The 19,413-nt window shown below is 38.3% G+C and overlaps 2 protein-coding genes across 2 annotated transcripts; both read left to right on the top strand.

Moving 5' to 3' along the window:
* The first annotated feature begins 3,351 nt into the window (after window positions 1–3,351).
* On the top strand, window positions 3,352–12,045 carry LOC135113895 (glutamate receptor ionotropic, delta-2-like). The gene is made up of 11 exons (XM_064029523.1): window positions 3,352–5,149; window positions 5,241–5,396; window positions 5,640–5,833; window positions 6,452–6,589; window positions 6,826–6,991; window positions 8,454–8,695; window positions 8,939–9,123; window positions 9,354–9,590; window positions 9,900–10,078; window positions 10,414–10,570; window positions 11,076–12,045. The coding sequence occupies exons 1-11, from the start codon at window positions 4,947–4,949 to the stop codon at window positions 11,190–11,192; spliced, it is 1,974 nt and encodes a 657-aa protein (XP_063885593.1). The 5' UTR covers window positions 3,352–4,946; the 3' UTR covers window positions 11,193–12,045.
* A 2,016-nt stretch (window positions 12,046–14,061) lies between these two features.
* On the top strand, window positions 14,062–19,276 carry LOC135113559 (glutamate receptor ionotropic, delta-2-like). Its single transcript, XM_064028826.1, has 11 exons — window positions 14,062–14,360; window positions 14,452–14,607; window positions 14,832–15,025; window positions 15,700–15,837; window positions 16,091–16,256; window positions 16,590–16,831; window positions 17,069–17,253; window positions 17,484–17,720; window positions 18,035–18,213; window positions 18,480–18,636; window positions 19,150–19,276. Exons 1-11 carry the CDS (start codon window positions 14,158–14,160, stop codon window positions 19,267–19,269), a joined length of 1,977 nt encoding a protein of 658 aa, XP_063884896.1. The 5' UTR covers window positions 14,062–14,157; the 3' UTR covers window positions 19,270–19,276.
* The last annotated feature ends 137 nt before the right edge of the window (window positions 19,277–19,413 follow it).

Genomic DNA, 19,413 nt, shown 5'->3' with positions numbered 1-19,413 from the left:
TACACGTTGCCTTCTTGCTTCCAACGATTGATCCACCTGCACACCGTGGACGGACTGACGCCTGTCTCCCGAGCGACTGCACGAATTGACTTTCCGCCGAGCCACATGAACACAAACTTTCTGCGTTCCCCTAAACAAGTTGGCCGGAAGGGATATCGAATCATTGTTCCAGCAAAGAGTCCAAACTTGACCTGGTCAGCTACGACACGCAGGAAACACGGTGGCAGTATTCTTGTCACCTGGCCGCGGAGTGTACGGCCAGGTTGTGTCCCCTTGAAGTAAAATGATCAGGCTTTCAAGGTTCAAGGCAAAAACATTGCAAATTCATAATCATATGAAAGGAAAAGTCTAAACATCTAAGACAATATTCGAGGTTACACAATACATATGCAGTTATTTTGCGGCTAACAATCTCACGTTTTCGCAAGAGAAATGGAATAATTACAAATAATAGAGTGCATATGAAAGATATGTTTAAATATCGTCTTATTTATGATAATATCGCATGGATAACAAAAGAAAACAAGAGATGCATTGCTTACCTTGAGTGGTTGTCAGGATGGGAAGGCGTGAGTGCACGAAGCCAGTTACTGCACCAAGCTGGCGCACGAGAGGCCCGCGCACTGTTTATATATATGCTTGCGTGTAGTGTTGCTGACATACAGCAGGTTAATTTTGGCACGTTATGCAGGCTTAACATTTACAGGAAGAGAGAGAGAGAGAGAGAGAGAGAGAGAGAGAGAGAGAGAGAGAGAGAGAGAGAGAGAGAGTATGTGTGTGTGTGTGTGTTACTCATGAAGTTTCTTCCAACGTACGCTTTCATCGAAGAATACTTTTGTAAATTCGGTGATGGTGATATTTCTACCTATCTCCTCTTTTTCCTCCTCTTTCCAGATTAGTTTTAGCAGTCACAGGTTTCAAACGGTACCATTTTTTAAATAAGCAGTTAATCTGATGAACGTTTTCTCTCGTCAGCAACCTGCAGCGGAGTCACCATGACGTAACAACCAGGCTTCAAGGAGGATCGGTGGTAGCCTGTGGTGTCATGCTTGCCTGTGTAGGGCTAGGCATCCGTTGGGTGCGTGAACCAGGCTGGCACTTCCCTTATGGCGCCAAAATTCAATCGGCCTATAAATCCTTTCGTCAGCATTACTACAATTATAATATTTTGTGTATTTATTCTCATGTATTAATCTTTATCTTATAATTTGATTTTGACAAAAGGTTCCACGTTTAGAGGAATCAGCCTCTGTGGTGCCTTGGGCTTTCTTGATCATTACCACCACGAAAACAGACTTTTCAGGATCATGTGTCCCTTCACGAGGATGACATTCCAGGTTTTACTGACGAAGCGAATTCACATGCTGGTGCCTGCTTTGAGTCAGTCATAGAAGATGTTACCGTTGCTGCCTCAGTCCATCCACTCTTGAGGGCCATCCATCAGCATGTCCCACATCCATTGGTGCTTGATGACGGAAATAGAAGACGGCGATGTTGGCTGATATATATATATATATATATATATATATATATATATATATATATATATATATATATATATATATATATATATATATATATATATATATATATATATATATATCGCTATTTTCATACTAACTGCTCTTCTGATCTTGCTAACTGCATGTCTCCCCTCCTTCCGCGGCCTCGCTGCACAAAACTTTCTTCTTCTTGCATCCCTATTCTGTCCACCTCTGTAATGCAAAAGTTAACCAGTATTCTCAGTCTTTCATTCCTTTCTCTGGTAAAGTCTGGAACTCCCTGCATGCTTCCGTATTTCCTCCTTCCTATGACTTGAACTCTTTCAAGAGGGGAGTTTCAGGATACTTATCCTGCAATTTTCGATGATTCTCTTGACGTCTCTTTTGGGACTGGCGCCTTAGTGGGATTTTTTTTCTTTCGCAGTTTTGATTCCCTTGGCCAGTGACCCTCATATATATATATATATATATATATATATATATATATATATATATATATATATATATATATATATATATATATATATATATATATATATATATATATATATATATATATATATATATATATATATATATACGAGTATATATATGCTAATCTTTTGTCATCCACTTTGTCACTTGTGTGTAATGCTCCTCGTGCCATTCATTGAAACAATGAGATTCCAAAGCCAGGATAAATATTTAATTTTAAGAGGCCTTCGCCGGGCTAGGGATGCAAACCCCCGACCGGAAGAACAGGACTATTCTTCGGAACCGCAATGATCGTCAGGTCCCAAAACAATTTTTCGGGTCTTTGTATTCCCATTCACTATATACTTTTTTTCTTCCGTTTATATCTCTTAGTGGTGTTTTAATTTCCCCTTATACAATGAACACATGCATTTTTTCAGGCTGAGTTGTGTTTGCGTACTGAAAATCATGGGTTACGCTGTCATTCTTTCTGCGTATACCAACTTAAATATATATGTAAATAAATAAATGAATAAATAAATAAATAAATAAATAAATAAATAAATAAATAAATAAATATATATATATATATATATATATATATATATATATATATATATATATATATATATATATATATTTTTTTTTTCTAAATAAATAAGCGAACAAATAAATAAATGAATAAATAAATAAGTAAATAAATAAGTAAATAAGTAAATAAATAAATAAATAAATAAATAAATAAATAAATATATATATATATATATATATATATATATATATATATATATATATATATATATATATATATATATATATATATATATATATATATATATATATATATATATATATATATATATATATATATATATATATATATATATATATATATATATATATATATATATATATATATATATATATATATATATATTAGCATAAAATAAATAAATAAATAAATAAATAAATAAATAAATAAATAAATAAATAAATAAATAAATAAATATATATATATATATATATATATATATATATATATATATATATATATATATATATATATATATATATATATATATATATATATATATATATATATATATATTAGCATAAAGGATACGACTTAAGCTTGAGTTGTCGTCTCCAAGGTCGTCTGTGTGTGTGTGTGTGTGTGTGTGTGTGTGTGTGTGTGTGTGTGTGTGTGTGTGTGTGTGTGTGTGTGTGTGTGTGTGTGTGTTCTGCATTGCATGGATGAACTGAACAAAGGCAAGACGAATTAAATTTTGACACTTGCTTATGACGTCACTTTCTTTGCTCCTCCTCTTTGTTCCCTCCTGCCGGCCTGGGTTTAAAACGCGTTGCAGGGTCGTGGTGGCACATTCAGCTGATCCTCCTCCCTTCGAAGAAACAGCAGACTTGATCCAACTCAGGTGATACGGTTGACATCTTATTGTTCTATTTGGAATAGTTAATTGCCTGAAGTCTAACGTTGACATCAATCAATATCTTTATTCCTTGCCATATACAAAGATGTAGTGCCACTCATTGCTCGTCTGTTTACAGCAAGTTTGATGTCACTCGGCTGTAGTTGACTTGAGTTCGGTTGTGAGGCTGTGCGACTGTTGTTTTGCTCTTAATGTAAATGAGGAAGAAGTTTATGGTAATCTTAGGTAAATAATTCAAGGGAAATGATTGCAAGATCATAGAATATATGAAATATGGGAGTAACTCTTTCGTTGTCAAGAATAACGAAAACCTACTCAAACTACAGTATAGTCTATTCAGAATATGCTTAAGCAGAGATATCTTAAAGCTTATGCAGAAAACTAAAGTTATAGTTTGGAGAGATTATCAAAAATAAGTATCATTCTCGTAACAAAATTAAAGGCTATCTGAAATAAGTTGTAACCAAGGAAGAAAGAGAAAATTTGCGCTCTATATTACAAAGTAAAGAATCATCTGACAGACTTATTTTTCTTAGGATTCATAAGAGAGAGAGAGAGAGAGAGAGAGAGAGAGAGAGAGAGAGAGAAAGAGAGACGGGAAATAAGTGAAGTCCTGCAATTCCGATGAGGCGTCCCATCAAGAGACTTTTGATGCAAGCCGTCCGTGCGAGGATGGTGTGGCTGTGGCTGGCGGGTTACTCTGCCCGGGACATCTCCGTCACTACAGGCACGAGCGTCTCCACTGTGTACCGCTGGTTGAGGAGGTGCCACAAGGCTCTCAAGGGGATGGGTGGCTTGGCAGTACAAAGCACTGACGCCGGTGACCAAGAGCTCCAGAATCATTTGAAACTACAGTTGCAAATGTATTGTCTGGCGACTGCTGGCAGACAGTCACTCCACGCACAACAGAGCTTTTTTCAAGAGTCTGTGTTTAGCAATCTGGCTGGTATTTCCTATATATACAATAATCTTTACAGTGTGGAAATATAGCATATAATGTACTGTGCCTATGTACTGCGTATAATTTATAATGTGTGCTGTGATCATGTGTACTGGACTGGGAGGCTTAGCCTGTGTACTGCACAGCCTATGTATTCCATTGGGGGCTTGCTGCGCCTTTGCCCCTTCCCCCCTCCCCACGGACACCCCCCTTTTTTTTTTTTTTTTTCTAATTAGTCACTGAGTTATTCACTGTGAAGCCTTCAAATAATTGTGAATTAGGAACGGATTATAGCTATTTTCTTTTTCTTTTGGTGTATATTCACCATTCTATTGCTTGGTATACTGTTGTAATTGTTTCCATTTATCATAATAAGCTGACCTGTGCATCATCGCCTGTTGTGTGCATCCAAATACATAACTTGCGTTTAAGGTATTTTGAAATTTGATTTTGGGTTAATCCGTGAATTCTCAAGACATTTTTTAAATATAGTAAATATGCAAAGAAAACAATGATTAATGAAAACAGTAATTGATAATTTTGAGAATAAAAAGTGATTTCTTGAATTTTTTCAAAAGAGAAAACCTTCCAGCACATGAAGGAATGCATTTACTGAAGAACTTCATGCTTTTACTCCTGAGTCTGCTGGGGAAAGCACCGATGGGCCAGATGACACTGATGACCCAGGTGGGCGCCGCACAGGTGAGCACGCTGGTGACCGGATTGGTGAAGCAACACTTTTCGAATTGTCATCTGGTCCTGCTGACCACCATGCCTCACTCACCTGTGTTCTCCGCTATTCGAAAGTAATTGTTTGAAAGTTTGTTGACTTTTAGAATAAAAATAACTGTCTTCTAAGACGTGACTTATTTCTGATGTGGTAATGTTTTGCTTCAGTCAAATGAACGAGGGGACAGTGGTGGCAACTGATACAATGAGAGAGGACAGCTTACAGGAGGTCCTGTCAGGAGAGGTCACAACAGTTTGCCAAGTACTTATCATCCACTTCGATCACACTAACGAGGCTACTAACGAAACTGCATTGGTCTTCAGGTAATGTCGATTTGAATACAATGTACAGTCGCTGTCTTAAGTCAGTGAACGTGCCGCTCTCACTTCTCATTGTGTTCAGCATTTACTCGCAATCCTAAATTTTCTAACCTAATGAAACTGTTAGATGTCAGATTTTATAAGATTGCCAGCTGATCGAGAGAGAACGCAAGTCTCTGAAAGTGAATGCAAGTTACTTCTCACTGCGACGATACTGTGCAAATCTGACGTATGGCTCCTGGCTAGGCTATTGGAACGTGCGGGATTGTGGAAGAAACCAAAGACTCGAGTGGTTGTGGTCGGAAGCAGGACTTCGGTGAAAGACATCCTTCTTCATCACAGTCTCCGAAACACAATGCGTGGCTTCTACCTTGCCTTTCATTCTTCAGTCAATTCCTTTCCTCGACACCTTCGACTGGCAGGACCTTCTGAAGAGCCTAGTAATATAATCCTATATCTGGTGTTCTATAATAATACTAGCCTGAGTGATGTTTCCTGTGATATCAGTGATTCATAACGTCAATGCCGTATAGCTCTCCTGATATGGTGGTATATTAGGATAAACAGAGGCTCTCTTAATTTTTAATAGCACTTCACTTTTCGATGATTCATCCCATTTCCTTTTATGTTTGCATTATTTGTGATTTTTAATGTTTTTACCACACTTGTTATTACTATCAATATTGTTGTTTTTAACATTTTCAGTGGCGCCATGTCACCGCGGTGTTGCGATGCTTAAAATTAGAAATCAATTAGAGGGAGAAAAATGGAATGAATAGGAACTTGAAACGCTACCTTACAGTAAAATAGGTCTGTCATGATTACTGAAACGACTATAATGTTGAATAATGTATTTCTATCTTACTAATGATTTGTCAGTTATGTGCGGATTACATAAATGAAAAACGTCATAATTGTAATAAATTTTTTGTTTAATTTATTTATCCATTTCATATGACCTTAGTTGTTGTGGCGCCAAGCAAAAAATTTTTGAATCATTTTACCCTTAATTATTATTATTATTATTATTATTTGCTTCTTCCATGTATCTTGTGTAGTCAGCGGACGAGTCAGTGTATTCCGGAGATGTATGTATTGTGATGGCGGCGAGCCTGCAGTTCGCTTGGTGGGCCGGATGAACCTTGAGCTGGACCGAGAGAAACTCGGCATTACTGATCTCTCCTCAGCCCTTTCAGGTTTTATATGAAAGAATTCCAAGGTGTTTAGTATTGACATGTGAGGTAGATAGCAATAAAGCCTGTTCATTATTGAGATAGGATAGATAATATGAAACCTACGTAATTCAATGTGGTTACTTAATACTGAAGTCTTATATAAAAGGCAGTAAAAACTAATGTAGTTACCTAATACTTGAATTTTACTCTAGACATGACCAATTTTGATGTATGCTGAAGATATATTGCTTCACCAGAACCCTTTAAGGATCTACGAGGCCATACCTTTGAAGTGACCACCGTGCCGTACTTCCCTTACGTGGCCTACTCGAGGGGCGCTCCGGAGCAAGGCAGCAAGGTGACGCTGCAAGACTCGCTCAATGTCAGAATACTCAGCACCGCCTCCGCTGCTCTTAACTTCACGTAGGTTATAGGAGTGTGGTTTATGAATTGATTTTTGGCGTAGCAAAGTTTAGAATGGAGGTTAGAGTTTCATTTTGTGAGCGGCCCGGCCCGGCCCGGACATAACGCTATTCAAACGCTACAATCTTCGGAACTAAGCGGCCGATCGTAACGAAATTAACACCTTATGATAGTACAATTCTATCAGTTTTATATTATATAGTTTTCAACTCTTCTATTGTTTAAACTCAATAGGTAACTTGCAAAATTAAAAGGATGTAAAAATGGGATTTTTCAAAAACTCAATTTTTCATCTTTTTTTTTTTTCTCTACAAAATCAAACACATAATATTACATTCACAATGAAATTTCCTATAGAATGATATGTAGCACAACCATTGCGCTCCCAAAGTTTTGAGCTAGATTGATTTTTTATTTTTTATATTACTATTCTTTTTTTAATATTAGGCTAATCAGCCATGTCCGGAGTGCCTGAAATTGCCACACACACACACACACACACTCTCTCTCTCTCTCTCTCTCTCTCTCTCTCTCTCTCTCTCTCTCTCTCTCTCTCTCTCTCTCTCTCTCTCTCTCTCTTTTATTTATTGAAATACTCCTTCTACTTATACTTATTTCCAGGTAGGTTGTTTAATTTTGAGCGGCCCGGCCCTACTATAACGCTATTCAAACACTAATATCTCCGCAATTACTCGGTCAATCGTAACGAAATTAGCACCATACGATAGCACATCTCTATCAATTTTATATGATATAGGTTTCATATCTTCTATTATGTGAAGTCAATGTTAACTTGCAAAAAATTAGTTTACTGCAATTTTCACAACTTTTTTTTTGTCTCAAAAAGAGCGGACACATACCATTGGACACAGAATGGAATTTTCTATCCAATGGTATATAGCACAAAAACTGGGCTCCCGCAAAGTTTTGAACTAGATTGAATTTTTTTTAATAATAGGTTAGTGCGCGGTATGCTGGGTGCCTGAAATTGACTCTCTCTCTCTCTCTCTCTCTCTCTCTCTCTCTCTCTCTCTCTCTCTCTCTCTCTCTCTCTCTCTCTCTCTCTCTCCGTCAGTTATTGAAATACCCCCTCCCACTGATGCATTGCTGACAGCTTCGCTCGTCAATCACCTTCCTAGGCGTTTTACTGGTACATTATCTTTTCACTTGGTCTTAATATTTTTTATTTTATTTTATTTTTTTTAATTATTTTTTTGAATGATTTTTGATGGTAAATCTTGGCGATGTAATTACCTGCGGTTATACACAGTAATTTATGTATTGAAGCTCAGTCAGAAAGTAAAAAAAAAAAAAAACTTGAATACAGAAATCAGTGTAAAAATAAAGAGTGGATATATTTTCAATTCTTCATAATGTATTGGTTTTATATTGGTTGTGCACATTTAGTAGGGTGCCTACCCCTTTCACTTTGCTTTGGTCTGAGAAACTTCCCAAACCATAGGTATGAGGTGTGGGAAACTCCAGATCGCTCTTTTGGGAACCTCAACGCCCAGGGCCAGTACAGTGGTCTAGTTGGCGAACTGCAGCGTGAGGAGTCCGATTTCTGCCTCTTGCTGACCCCGACCTCTGATAGACTTGAGGTGATTGATTACCTGCGTCTAGAACCGACCGACTACTTGGTGGTTCTGTCTGAGAAGCCCTCCCTACTGTCAGCTGTCATGTCCTTCACGAGACCGTTCTCTAGTATGTTTCTTGTAACTGTATTACCTATGCTCTTGTTATATTTCGCGGTGCAAAGAGAGAAGGAAGAAGAGGAAGGAGTGCAAATGAGGAATATATATAAAAAAAAAAGTAATTGAAAAAAAGGCTTTAATGAATGGTATTTTGGCTCTTTAAATTTTCAGGTCATAGAATTTAGGTATTTTAATCTTATAATGAAAATCTGGTAGTGATTTGCCTTCGCATGAAGTTGAGTTTGCGTTGTAGACGAGCTGTGGGTCGGCTTAGTGGTGGGCCTGATAGTGTGGAGCGTGACGGCGTGGTTGCTGCAGCTACTCTGGAAAGCAGCAACAGGCGGTCCAGGTGTCAGTTTGGTGAGAACTCTCATGTACGGCTGGGGTGCTCTTCTGGAGAAGCCGCCAGCGGATCCTTCAAGGAATTTTTCAGGCCAGGTGCGCTATATAGTGCACCATTTGTAGTCATTGTCTTTCATATACTTGATTCAAGAAGGTACGGACAACAAACGACAGTCTTCCGTTTTCTCTGGATTTGAAGTGAAAATATCTTATGTACTCATGGACTTCTCTCAACTTTTCTTTCTGTGCAGACTTTACTTAGCAGACTCTTGATTCTTCACTCACTCCTCAGTGCCCATCTACCTTATAGTTTAATTTGTCCTCAGATGTTAGTGGGTTGGTGGCTGGTGTTTTGCTTCGTCATTGTCACGGGGTTCAAGTCTTCGCTGATTGCCCATCTCACCGTTCAGGCTAAGTCCCAAACTCCAGAGGGGTTTCAGGATCTTGTGGAATTCGACAACTGGAGATGGGGTATTGAACCCTGGATGCTGGATGGACAGCTTCTCAACTACTTTGAGAAGAATACAGACCAAGTAGTGCAGGAAGTGTATCAGAGGATGGAAGTAAGCATGCAATGATAGTATTGTTAGAAATACGCGCATCTGTTTTGCTTTACTGCGTATTTTGAAGTTACAATATCATTTGTAAATTTATATGAAAACTATATGTAGGTTTTGAAATAGAACCAATAGCGTAACAACAGTAGTTACAAAAGCAGAATTAATCCATGAATAGTTTGTGTGCGTGGAGTTGGTTAGAAGACTGACAATAATGCTAGACAGCTTTGAATTTCTGATGTAGGCGAAAAATTGATCATTGGCATAAGTTTTCATACTTCAGTCGTTTACTCTTGATTTCTTACCATGTTCCAGAAGCTTCCTTTAAAGGAACTACTTCAGAAAGTTCTAGAAGGAAGATATTCGATGGTCAGTGTCAAGAATTACATCATGGTAATTATGGCGTCCAGCTACGTGGATAAGTATGGCCAGATGCCCTTTCATATGGGCAGGGAGGAGCGGGGCATCTTGGCCTGCTTCGGGTGGGGCATCAGGTAGGTAAGCTATGCCTGTCTTGCATTAAATAAAATAATTAACAATAACCCCAACTGCTGGTGCACCCGTGAGCTGTAGATCCAAGGCATGTGGTTTCTTTCGTTGATTTCGTAATTTTAAATGCAATATAGGCTCGAGATCAGACTGAATTTCAATACATGTGTTGCTTAAACAACGGAAAAAAATGTTTATTTTATTTATAAACGAGTGCAGCAAGAAAAAAAAAATATTTTCTTTATTTTTTCATCTTAAATACAACAGGTGGTAAAAATTAGACCAAAAGTTGTAACTCACTCAAAACGAGAACATGAATCGTTGCCTCTCCTCCCTGTAGGAAAGGAGCTCCTTTTCTGGAAGCGTTCTTAAGTCTCGCGTCTCGCCTTGAGGATGCAGGGCTAGTAAAGCACTGGACGGAGGTAGTGGTGGCGCAGCGCGTGAAGGAGACCAGGGCGAAGAATGCTCCTAAGGCAACGAATGTGTTTGGTTCACTGGTATGAAAACATCGTTTCTTTTTATCACTTTTGTATGAATATGTTAAATACAAGACTTATAATTAGTTTTTTACCTCATAGAATTAAGTTTGTGTTCCAAACGAAGTTCGTATGAAAACTGTATGGCTTTGAAGACTGGTATTTTTTCTATAAGTAACAAGTAAGAAGTTAAATGATATGCAGGAAAATTACCTTGAAGAACGATAAAGACGCGTGTCCCATCTGTTGGTATAAGGTTATTCTTAGCCGTCGTTGATAAACAGGTTGCCATACCTTTATATAAGCTTGGCACTGAACTTACATTACCCTTATCCAAGCTTAGCATTAAAGCTTAACTTTTCTATATACAAGCTTGACACTGGACGTTACCTGCAGACCTGATTGGCATGGAACCTTATAATTTCTACTTGTATATACCAGCTTGGCAATGAACCATACATTCATACAATCTTGACATAAAATCAAACCATACGTTTATACAAGTTTGGCAATGTGTCACCTGCAGGAGGACGAGAAGGAGGTAGTTCTCAGTATGGACCACCTGCAGGGCGCCTTCTACCTGTTGTTTCTCGGTTCAGGCGTGGCGTCTATCACTTTACTGGCGGAGATAACTGGGAACTGAATCACATGAGTTCACCTATGACCGGACAGTGCTCAAATGAACATGACAGCAAATAAACTTCAAAGAGAGAGAGAGAGAGAGAGAGAGAGAGAGAGAGAGAGAGAGAGAGAGAGAGAGAGAGAGAGAGAGAGAGAGAGAGAGAGAGAGAGAGAGAGAGAGAGAGAGAGAAGGAAATGGTCTTTATTCATATTGGGGGATAAAGTAGCATTTTTTCCTTAATTGTGACGTTTAATTCCACTGGGTAAGCGGATGACATCCCAGTTTTAAGATTTCATCGAAAAAAACATTTAAAGCAGGATGAACATACTATTGCTCACACCGTTTTCCACGATGACTTCTTGGCGGGTAGGTTCAGAAGTTCAAGGCACTAGACCAGCAGGCCAGCAGTTAGACACCCCATCGGCAACGCAAACATTCCCTGTAACAACACGGAAACTTAACTCTTATCGATGTCATTAGCATTGTTTTAAGACTGAACATCATGGCACAGGTGGCCTCTCTCTCTATAATACACACGCACCCAAAGGTTAGTGAACGAGAGAGTGGTAGAGAACGCCACTTTTTTGGGCACATTGTTGCATCAAGTAAAATTGGGGACGTTCTGAATCCAGTACCTGAAGAGTCTAGATTCCGTCAACGCCATCACCCTGTGGGGTAATACACACTCATGAAGGTTCAAGCATGTATTACAGAAATTCCCAGTCACTAAAAGTTTTCTTCCATTTAGATCATCTAGTGGTGCTTCAATTTCCCTTATACTATGAACGCATGGATTTTCCATTAGGCTGAGTTGTCTTCGCGTACTGAAAATCATGGATTAATTTGCCATTCATTTTGCGTGTACCATCACTAATAAATAGATAATTAATGATAATAATAATAATAATAATATATATATATATATATATATATATATATATATATATATATATATATATATATATATATATATATATATATATATATATATATATATAATATATATTGGCATAAATGCATAAAGGATACGAGTTAATCTTGTGTTTTTGTCTCCAAGTTCGTGTGTGTGTGTGTGTGTGTGTGTGTGTGTGTGTGTGTGTGTGTGTTCTGCATTGCATGAATTAAACAAAAGCAAGACGAATTAAATTTAAACACTCGCGTATGACGTCACTTTCTTTGTTCCTCCTCTTTCTTCCCTCCTGCCGGCCTGAGTTTAAAACGCGTTGCAGGCTCGTGGTGGCACATTCAGCTGACCTTCCTCCGAAGAAGCAGGAGACTTTATCAACTCAGGTGACACGGTTGACATCTTACCGTTGCATTTGGAATAGTTAATTGCCAGAAGCCTAACTTCGGCATTAATCAATATCTTTATTCCTTGCCAGATACACAGATGCAGTGCCACTCATTGCTCGTCTGTTTACAGCATGTTTGATGTCACTCGGCTGTAGTTGACCTCAGTTCGATTGTGAGGCTGTGCGGCTGTTGTTTTGCTCTTAATGTAAATGAACACAAGTTCATCGTTGGTAAATATTTCAAGGGAAATGATTGGGAAATCATAGAATAGATGAAATCTGGGAGTAACTCTTTCGTTGTCAAGAATAACGAAAACCTACACAAAGTACAGTATAGTCTATTTAGAATATGTTTAAGCAGAGATATCTTAAAGCTTATTCAGAAAACAAAAGTTATAGTTCGGAGAGATTATCAAAAATAAATATCATTCTAGCAACAAAATTGAAGGCTATCTTATATAAGTTGTACCCGAGGAAGAAGGAAAATTTGCGCTCTATATTATAAAGTAAAGAAGGAATCATCTGACTGACTTATTTTCCTTTGGATTCTTAAGAGAGAGAGAGAGAGAGAGAGAGAGAGAGAGAGAGAGAGAGAGAGAGAGAGAGAGAGAGAGGAAATAAGTGAAGTCCTACAGTTCGATGAGGCGTCCCATCAAGAGGGTTTTGATGCAAGCTGTCCGCGCCAGGATGGTGTGGCTGTGGCTGGCGGGGTACTCCGCCCGGGACATCTCCGTCACCACAGGCACAAGCATCTCTACTGTGTACCGCTGGTTGAGTAGGTGCTACAAGGCTCTCAATAGGATGGATGGCTTGGCAGTACAAAGCGCTGGCGCTGATGATCAAGACCTCCAGAATCATTTGAAACTACAGCTGCAAATGTATTGTCTGGCGACTGCTGGCAGACAGTCACTTCACGCACAACAGAGTTTTTTTCAAGAGTTTGTGTATAGCAATCTGGCTGTTATTTCCTATTTATACAGTAATGGTTACGGTGTGAAAATATAGCTTATAATGTACTGTGCCTATGTACTGCGTATATTTATAATGTACTGATCCTGTATACTGGACTGCAAGGCTTAGCCTGCGTACTGTACAGCCTATGTACTCCACTGTGAGGCTTGCTGCGCCTTCCCGCAGCATTCCACCCCGCTTTTTATTTATTTATTTATTTATTATTTTTTTTCTTTCTTTAACCAGTCAATCAATCACTTTGAGGCTTCAAATAATTGTGAATTAGGAACGGAGTGTAACCATTTTCTTTTTCTTTTTTTTGTATATATATATATATATATATATATATATATATATATATATATATATATATATATATATATATATATATATATATATATATATATATATATATATATATATATATATATATATATATATATTTGTGTATATTCACCATTCTATTGCTTGTTATACTATATTAGATGTAATTCTTTCCATTTATCATAATAGGCTGGCCTGTATATCATCGCCTGTAGAGTGTGCATCCAAATACATTGCTTGCGTTTAAAGTATTTTGAAATTTGATTTCGGGTTAATGTGTGAATTTTCAACAAAACTTTTCAATAAATTATATATGCAAAAGAAAAACAATGACAGCAACAATAACAGGTATCAATTTTGAAAGTAAAAAGCTGATTACTTGAATTTTACAAAAGAGAAACATTCCAGTACATGAAGGAATGCTTTTATCGAAGAACTTGATGCTTTTACTCCTGAGTATGCTGGGGAGTGCACCGATGGGCCAGATGGCACCGATGAGCCGGGTGGGCGCCGCACAGGTGAGCACGTTGGTGACCGGATTGGTGAAGCAACACTTTTCGAGTTGTCATCTGGTCCTGCTGACCACTATGCCTCACTCACCTGTGTTCTCCGCTATTCGAAAGTAATTATTTGAAAGTTTGTTTACTTTCAGAATAAGAATAACAGTCTTCTAAGACGTGACTTATTTCTGATGTGGTAATGTTTTGCTTCAGTCAAATGAACGAGGGGACAGTGGTGGCGACTGACACAATGAGAGAGGACAGCTTACAGGAGGTCCTGTCAGGAGAGGTCACAACAGTTTGCCAAGTACTTATCATCCACCTCGATCATACTAACGAGGCTGCTAACGAAACTGTACTGGCCTTCAGGTAATGTTGATTCTGAATACAATGTACAGTCAGTCTTAAGTCGGTTAACGTGCCACTCATAATTTTCTTGGAATCTCAAATCCTCTAATCTAATGAAACTGTTAGATGTCAGATTTTATAAGATTGCCAGCTGATCGAGGGAAAACGAAAGTCTTTGAAACTGAATGCAAGTTACTTTTCACTATGAAGATACTGAGCACATCTGACCTATGGCTCCTGGCTAGGCTATTGGAACAGGCGGGATTGTGGAAGAAACCGAAGACGCGAGTGGTTTTGGTCGGAGGCAAGACTTCGGTGAAAGATATTCTTCTTCATCACAGTCTCCGAAACACAATGCATGGCCTCTACCTTGCCCTTCATTCTTCAGTTCCTTCCTCTCCCGGACACCCTCGATTGGCAGGATCTTCTGAAGAGTCTAGTAAAGTAGTTCTGTATCTGGTGTTCTATAATAATAATACGAACCTCAGTGATATCAGCGATTTAAACGTCAGTACCATATACATATCCTGATATGGTATATTAGGATAAACGGAGGCCCTCTTAATTTGTAGTAACACTTCGCTTTTCGCTGATTCATCCCATTTCCTTTTTATTGTTAGCATTTTTTATTTTATTATTTTTTTCATTTTTATTGTTGTTACCACACTTTTGTTATTACTATCAATATTGTTGCTTCGAACATTTTCACTGGCGCCATGTGACCGCGATGTTACGGCTCCTTAGACACTGAAATGAATCAAACAGAGGAACAAAAAATGGAGTGAAAAGGAATTTGAAACGCTAATCTACAGAAAAATAAGTCTATCTCCTGGTTACTGAAACATTCAATACGTATATATTGTTGAATAATGTATTTCTATCCTACTAATGATTTAACAGTTATGTGTGGATTACAGATCTGAAAAAAAGTCATAATGGTAATTACTTTTTTTTTCTCATTATTTACTTATCTATTTCATATGACCTTAGTTGTGGCTCCAAGCTAGAATTTTGTAATTACTTTACTATTTATTATTATTATTATTATTATTATTATTATTATTATTATTATTATTATTATTATTATTTGCTTGTTCCATGTATCTTGTGTAGTCAGCGGGCGAGTAAGTGTATTCTGGAGATGTGTGTACTGTGATGGCGGCGAGCCTGCAGTTCGCTTGGTGGGCCGCATGAACCTTGAGCTGGACCGAGAGAACCTCAGCATTACTAATCTCTCCTCAGCCCTTTCAGGTTTTATATGAAAGAATTCCTTGGTGTTTAATGTTGACATGTGAGGTAGATAGCAATAAAGCCTATTTATTATTGAGATAGAAGGTAGATGATATAGAAACCTACGTAGTTCAATGTGGTGGTTTAATATTATTTAATATTAAAGTCTTAGATATGTAGATGGCAGTAAAAACTAATATATTTATCTAATACTTAAATTTTACCTTAGTCATGACCAGTTTTGATGTATGCTGAAAACATTTTGATATACCAGAACCCTTCAAGGATCTACGAGGCCATACCTTTGAAGTGACCACCGTGCCGTACTTCCCTTACGTGGCCTACTCGAGGGACACGCAGGAGCGAGGGACCAAGGTGACGCTACAAGACTCGCTCAATGTCAGAATACTCAACACCGCCTCCGCTGTTCTTAACTTCACGTAGGTTGAAGGAGCGTGGTCTATGAATTAATTTTTGGTGATGAAAACTTCCAGTAATAGTATTGTTATCTTTTGACAAGGTCCTACGCTTTTTTTCGAATTACTTTTGGAGGTAAATCTTGGCGATGTAATTCCCTGCAGTTAGGCACAGTTATTTATGTATTGAAGCTCAGTCAGAAGGTTTAAAAAGCTTGAATTCAGAAATTAGTGAAAAAAATAGTGGATATATTTGTAAATCGTTATAATGTATTGGTTCTATGTTGGTGGTGCTCATTTAGAAAGGTGCCTGCCCCTTCCACTTTGCCCTCGTCTGAGAAATTTCCCAAACCATAGGTATGAGGTGTGGGAAACTCCAGATCGTTCCTTTGGGAACCTCAACGCCCAGGGCCAGTACAGTGGTCTAGTTGGCGAACTGCAGCGTGAGGAGTCCGATTTTTGCCTCTTGTTGAGCCCCACCTCCGATAGACTTGAGGTGATTGATTACCTGCGTCTAGAACCGACCGACTACTTGGTGGTTCTGTCTGAGAAGCCTTCCCTACTGTCAGCTGTCATGTCCATCATGAGACCGTTCTCTAGTATGTTTCTTGTAGCTGTTTTAAGTATTCTTTCGTTATATTTCATGGTGCAAAAAGAGAAGGAAGGAGAGGAAGGAGTGCAAGTGAGGAGTATAAGAAGAGTCATTGAAAAAAGGGGCCGTAATGGATAATATTTTGGGTCTTTAAATTTACAGGTCATAGAATTTAGGTATCTTAATCTTATAATGAAAATCTGGTTGTGATTTGCCTTCGCATGAAGTTGAGTTTGTGTTGTAGACGAGCTGTGGGTCGGCTTAGTGGTGGGCCTGATAGTGTGGAGCGTGACGGCGTGGTTGCTGCAGCTACTCTGGAAAGCAGCAACAGGCGGTCCAGGTGTCAGTTTGGTGAGAACTCTCATGTACGGCTGGGGTGCTCTTCTGGAAAAGCCGCCAGCGGATCCTTCAAGGAATTTTTCAGGCCAGGTGCGCTATATAGTGCACCATTTGTAGTCATTGTCTTTCATATACTTGATTCAAGAAGGTACGGACAACAAACGACAGTCTTCCGTTTTCTCTGGATTTGAAGTGAAAATATCTTAGGTACTCATGGACTTCTCTTAACTTTTCTTTCTGTGCAGACTTTACTTAGCAGACTCTTGATTCTTCAGTCACTCCTCAGTGCCCATCTACCTTATAGTTTAATTTGTCCTCAGATGTTGATGGGTTGGTGGCTGGTGTTTTGTCTCGTCATCGCCACTGGGTTCAAGTCTTCGCTGATCTCCCATCTCACCGTCCAGGCAAAGTCCCAAACTCCAGAGGGATTTCAGGATCTTGTGGAATTCGACAACTGGAGATGGGGTATTGAACCTTGGATGTTGGATGGACAACCTCTGAACTATTTTGAAAAGAGCACAGACCAAGTAGTGCAAGAAGTATATCAGAGAATGGAAGTAAGCGTACGATGATATTATTGTTGGAAATAGGTGTATTTATTTTGCTTTACTGGTTATTTTAAAGTTATAATAACATTTGTAAATTTATTTAAAAACTATATGCAGGGTTTGAAATAGAAACAATAGCGTACCAACAGTAGTTACAAAAGCAGAACTTATCCATGAATAATTTGTGTGCGTGGAGTTGGTTAGAAGACTGACAGAAATGCTAGACAGCTTTGAATTTCTGATGTAGGCGGAAAATTGATCATTGGCATAAGTTTTCATACTTCAGTCTAAACGTTTACTCTTGATTTCTTACCATGTTCCAGAAGCTTCCTTTAAAGGAACTACTTCAGAAAGTTCTAGAAGGAAGATATTCGATGGTTAGTGTCAAGAATTACATCATGGTAATTATGGCGTCCAGCTACGTGGATAAGTATGGCCAGATGCCCTTTCATATGGGCAGGGAGGAGCGGGGCATCTTGGCCTGCTTCGGGTGGGGCATCAGGTAGGTAAGGTATACCTGTCCCTCTGGATTAAACAAAACAATTAACAATAACCCTAACTACTGGTGCACCCGTGAGCTGTAGATCCAAGGCATGTGGTTTCTTTCGTTGATTTCGTTTGTATTAATTTATTTATAAACGAGTGCACCAAGAAAGTTATTTTCCTCTTTATTTTTTTCATCTCAAATACAACAGGTGGTAAAAATTAGACCAAAAGTTGTAACCCACTCAAAACGAGAACATGAATCATTGCCCCTCCTCCCTGTAGGAAAGGAGCTCCTTTTCTGGAAGCGTTCTTAAGTCTCGCGTCTCGCCTTGAGGATGCAGGGCTAGTAAAACACTGGACGGAGGTAGTGGTGGCGCAGCGCGTGAAGGAGACCAGGGCGAAGAATGCTCCTAAGGCAACGAATGTGTTTGGTTCACTGGTATGAAAACATCGTTTCTTTTTATCACTTTTGTATGAATATGTTAAATACAAGACTTGTGATTAGTTTTTTACCTCATAGAATTAAGTTTGTGTTCTAAACGAAGTTAATATGAAAACTGTATGGCATTAGAGACTGGTATGTATTTTTTCTAAAAGTAACAAGTTAAATAATATGCAGGTAAATTACCTTGAAGAACGATAATGACTTGCGTGTCCCGTCTGTTGGTATAATGTCATTCTTAGACGTGGTTGATAAACGAGTTGAACCTTGCCATACCTTTATATAAGCTTGGCATTGAACCTTACATTATACTTGTCCAAGCTCAGTATTGAAGCTCAACTTTCCTATATACGAGGTTTTACACTGGACTCTACCTTCAGACATGATTGACATGGAACCTTATAATTTTTACTTGTATATACCAGCTTGGCAATGAACCATACATTCATACAATCTTGACATAAAATCTAACCATACGTTTATACAAGTCTGGCAATGTGTCACCTGCAGGAGGACGAGAAGGAGGTAGTTCTGAGTATGGACCACCTGCAAGGCGCCTTCTACCTGTTGTTTCTTGGCTCAGGCTTGGCGTCAATCACCTTTTTGGCGGAGAAGATAAATGGGATCTGAATCACATGAGCTCACCTATGGCCGGACAGTGCTCAAATGAACATGACAACAAACAAACTTCAAAAAAAAGAAAAAAAAAAGAAAAAAAGAAAATGGTCTTTATTTATCGGGGATAAAATTGCATTTTTTTCTTTAATTGTGACG

The sequence above is a fragment of the Scylla paramamosain genome, chromosome 26 (assembly GCF_035594125.1).
Source record: "Scylla paramamosain isolate STU-SP2022 chromosome 26, ASM3559412v1, whole genome shotgun sequence".
NCBI lineage: Eukaryota > Metazoa > Arthropoda > Malacostraca > Decapoda > Portunidae > Scylla > Scylla paramamosain.
This window is presented reverse-complemented; position numbering and strand designations above follow the sequence as displayed.

Excerpts from the sequence above, each read along its gene's own strand:
- LOC135113559 (XM_064028826.1), top strand. The coding sequence starts at position 14,158 with ATGCTTTTATCGAAGAACTTGATGCTTTTACTCCTGAGTATGCTGGGG. Across the intron at positions 18,214-18,479 it reads TGCTTCGGGTGGGGCATCAG|GAAAGGAGCTCCTTTTCTGG; the intron begins GTAGGTAAGGTA and ends TCCTCCCTGTAG. Across the intron at positions 18,637-19,149 it reads CGAATGTGTTTGGTTCACTG|GAGGACGAGAAGGAGGTAGT; the intron begins GTATGAAAACAT and ends TGTCACCTGCAG.
- LOC135113895 (XM_064029523.1), top strand. The coding sequence starts at position 4,947 with ATGCATTTACTGAAGAACTTCATGCTTTTACTCCTGAGTCTGCTGGGG. Across the intron at positions 5,834-6,451 it reads AGGACCTTCTGAAGAGCCTA|TCAGCGGACGAGTCAGTGTA; the intron begins GTAATATAATCC and ends TATCTTGTGTAG. Across the intron at positions 10,571-11,075 it reads CGAATGTGTTTGGTTCACTG|GAGGACGAGAAGGAGGTAGT; the intron begins GTATGAAAACAT and ends TGTCACCTGCAG.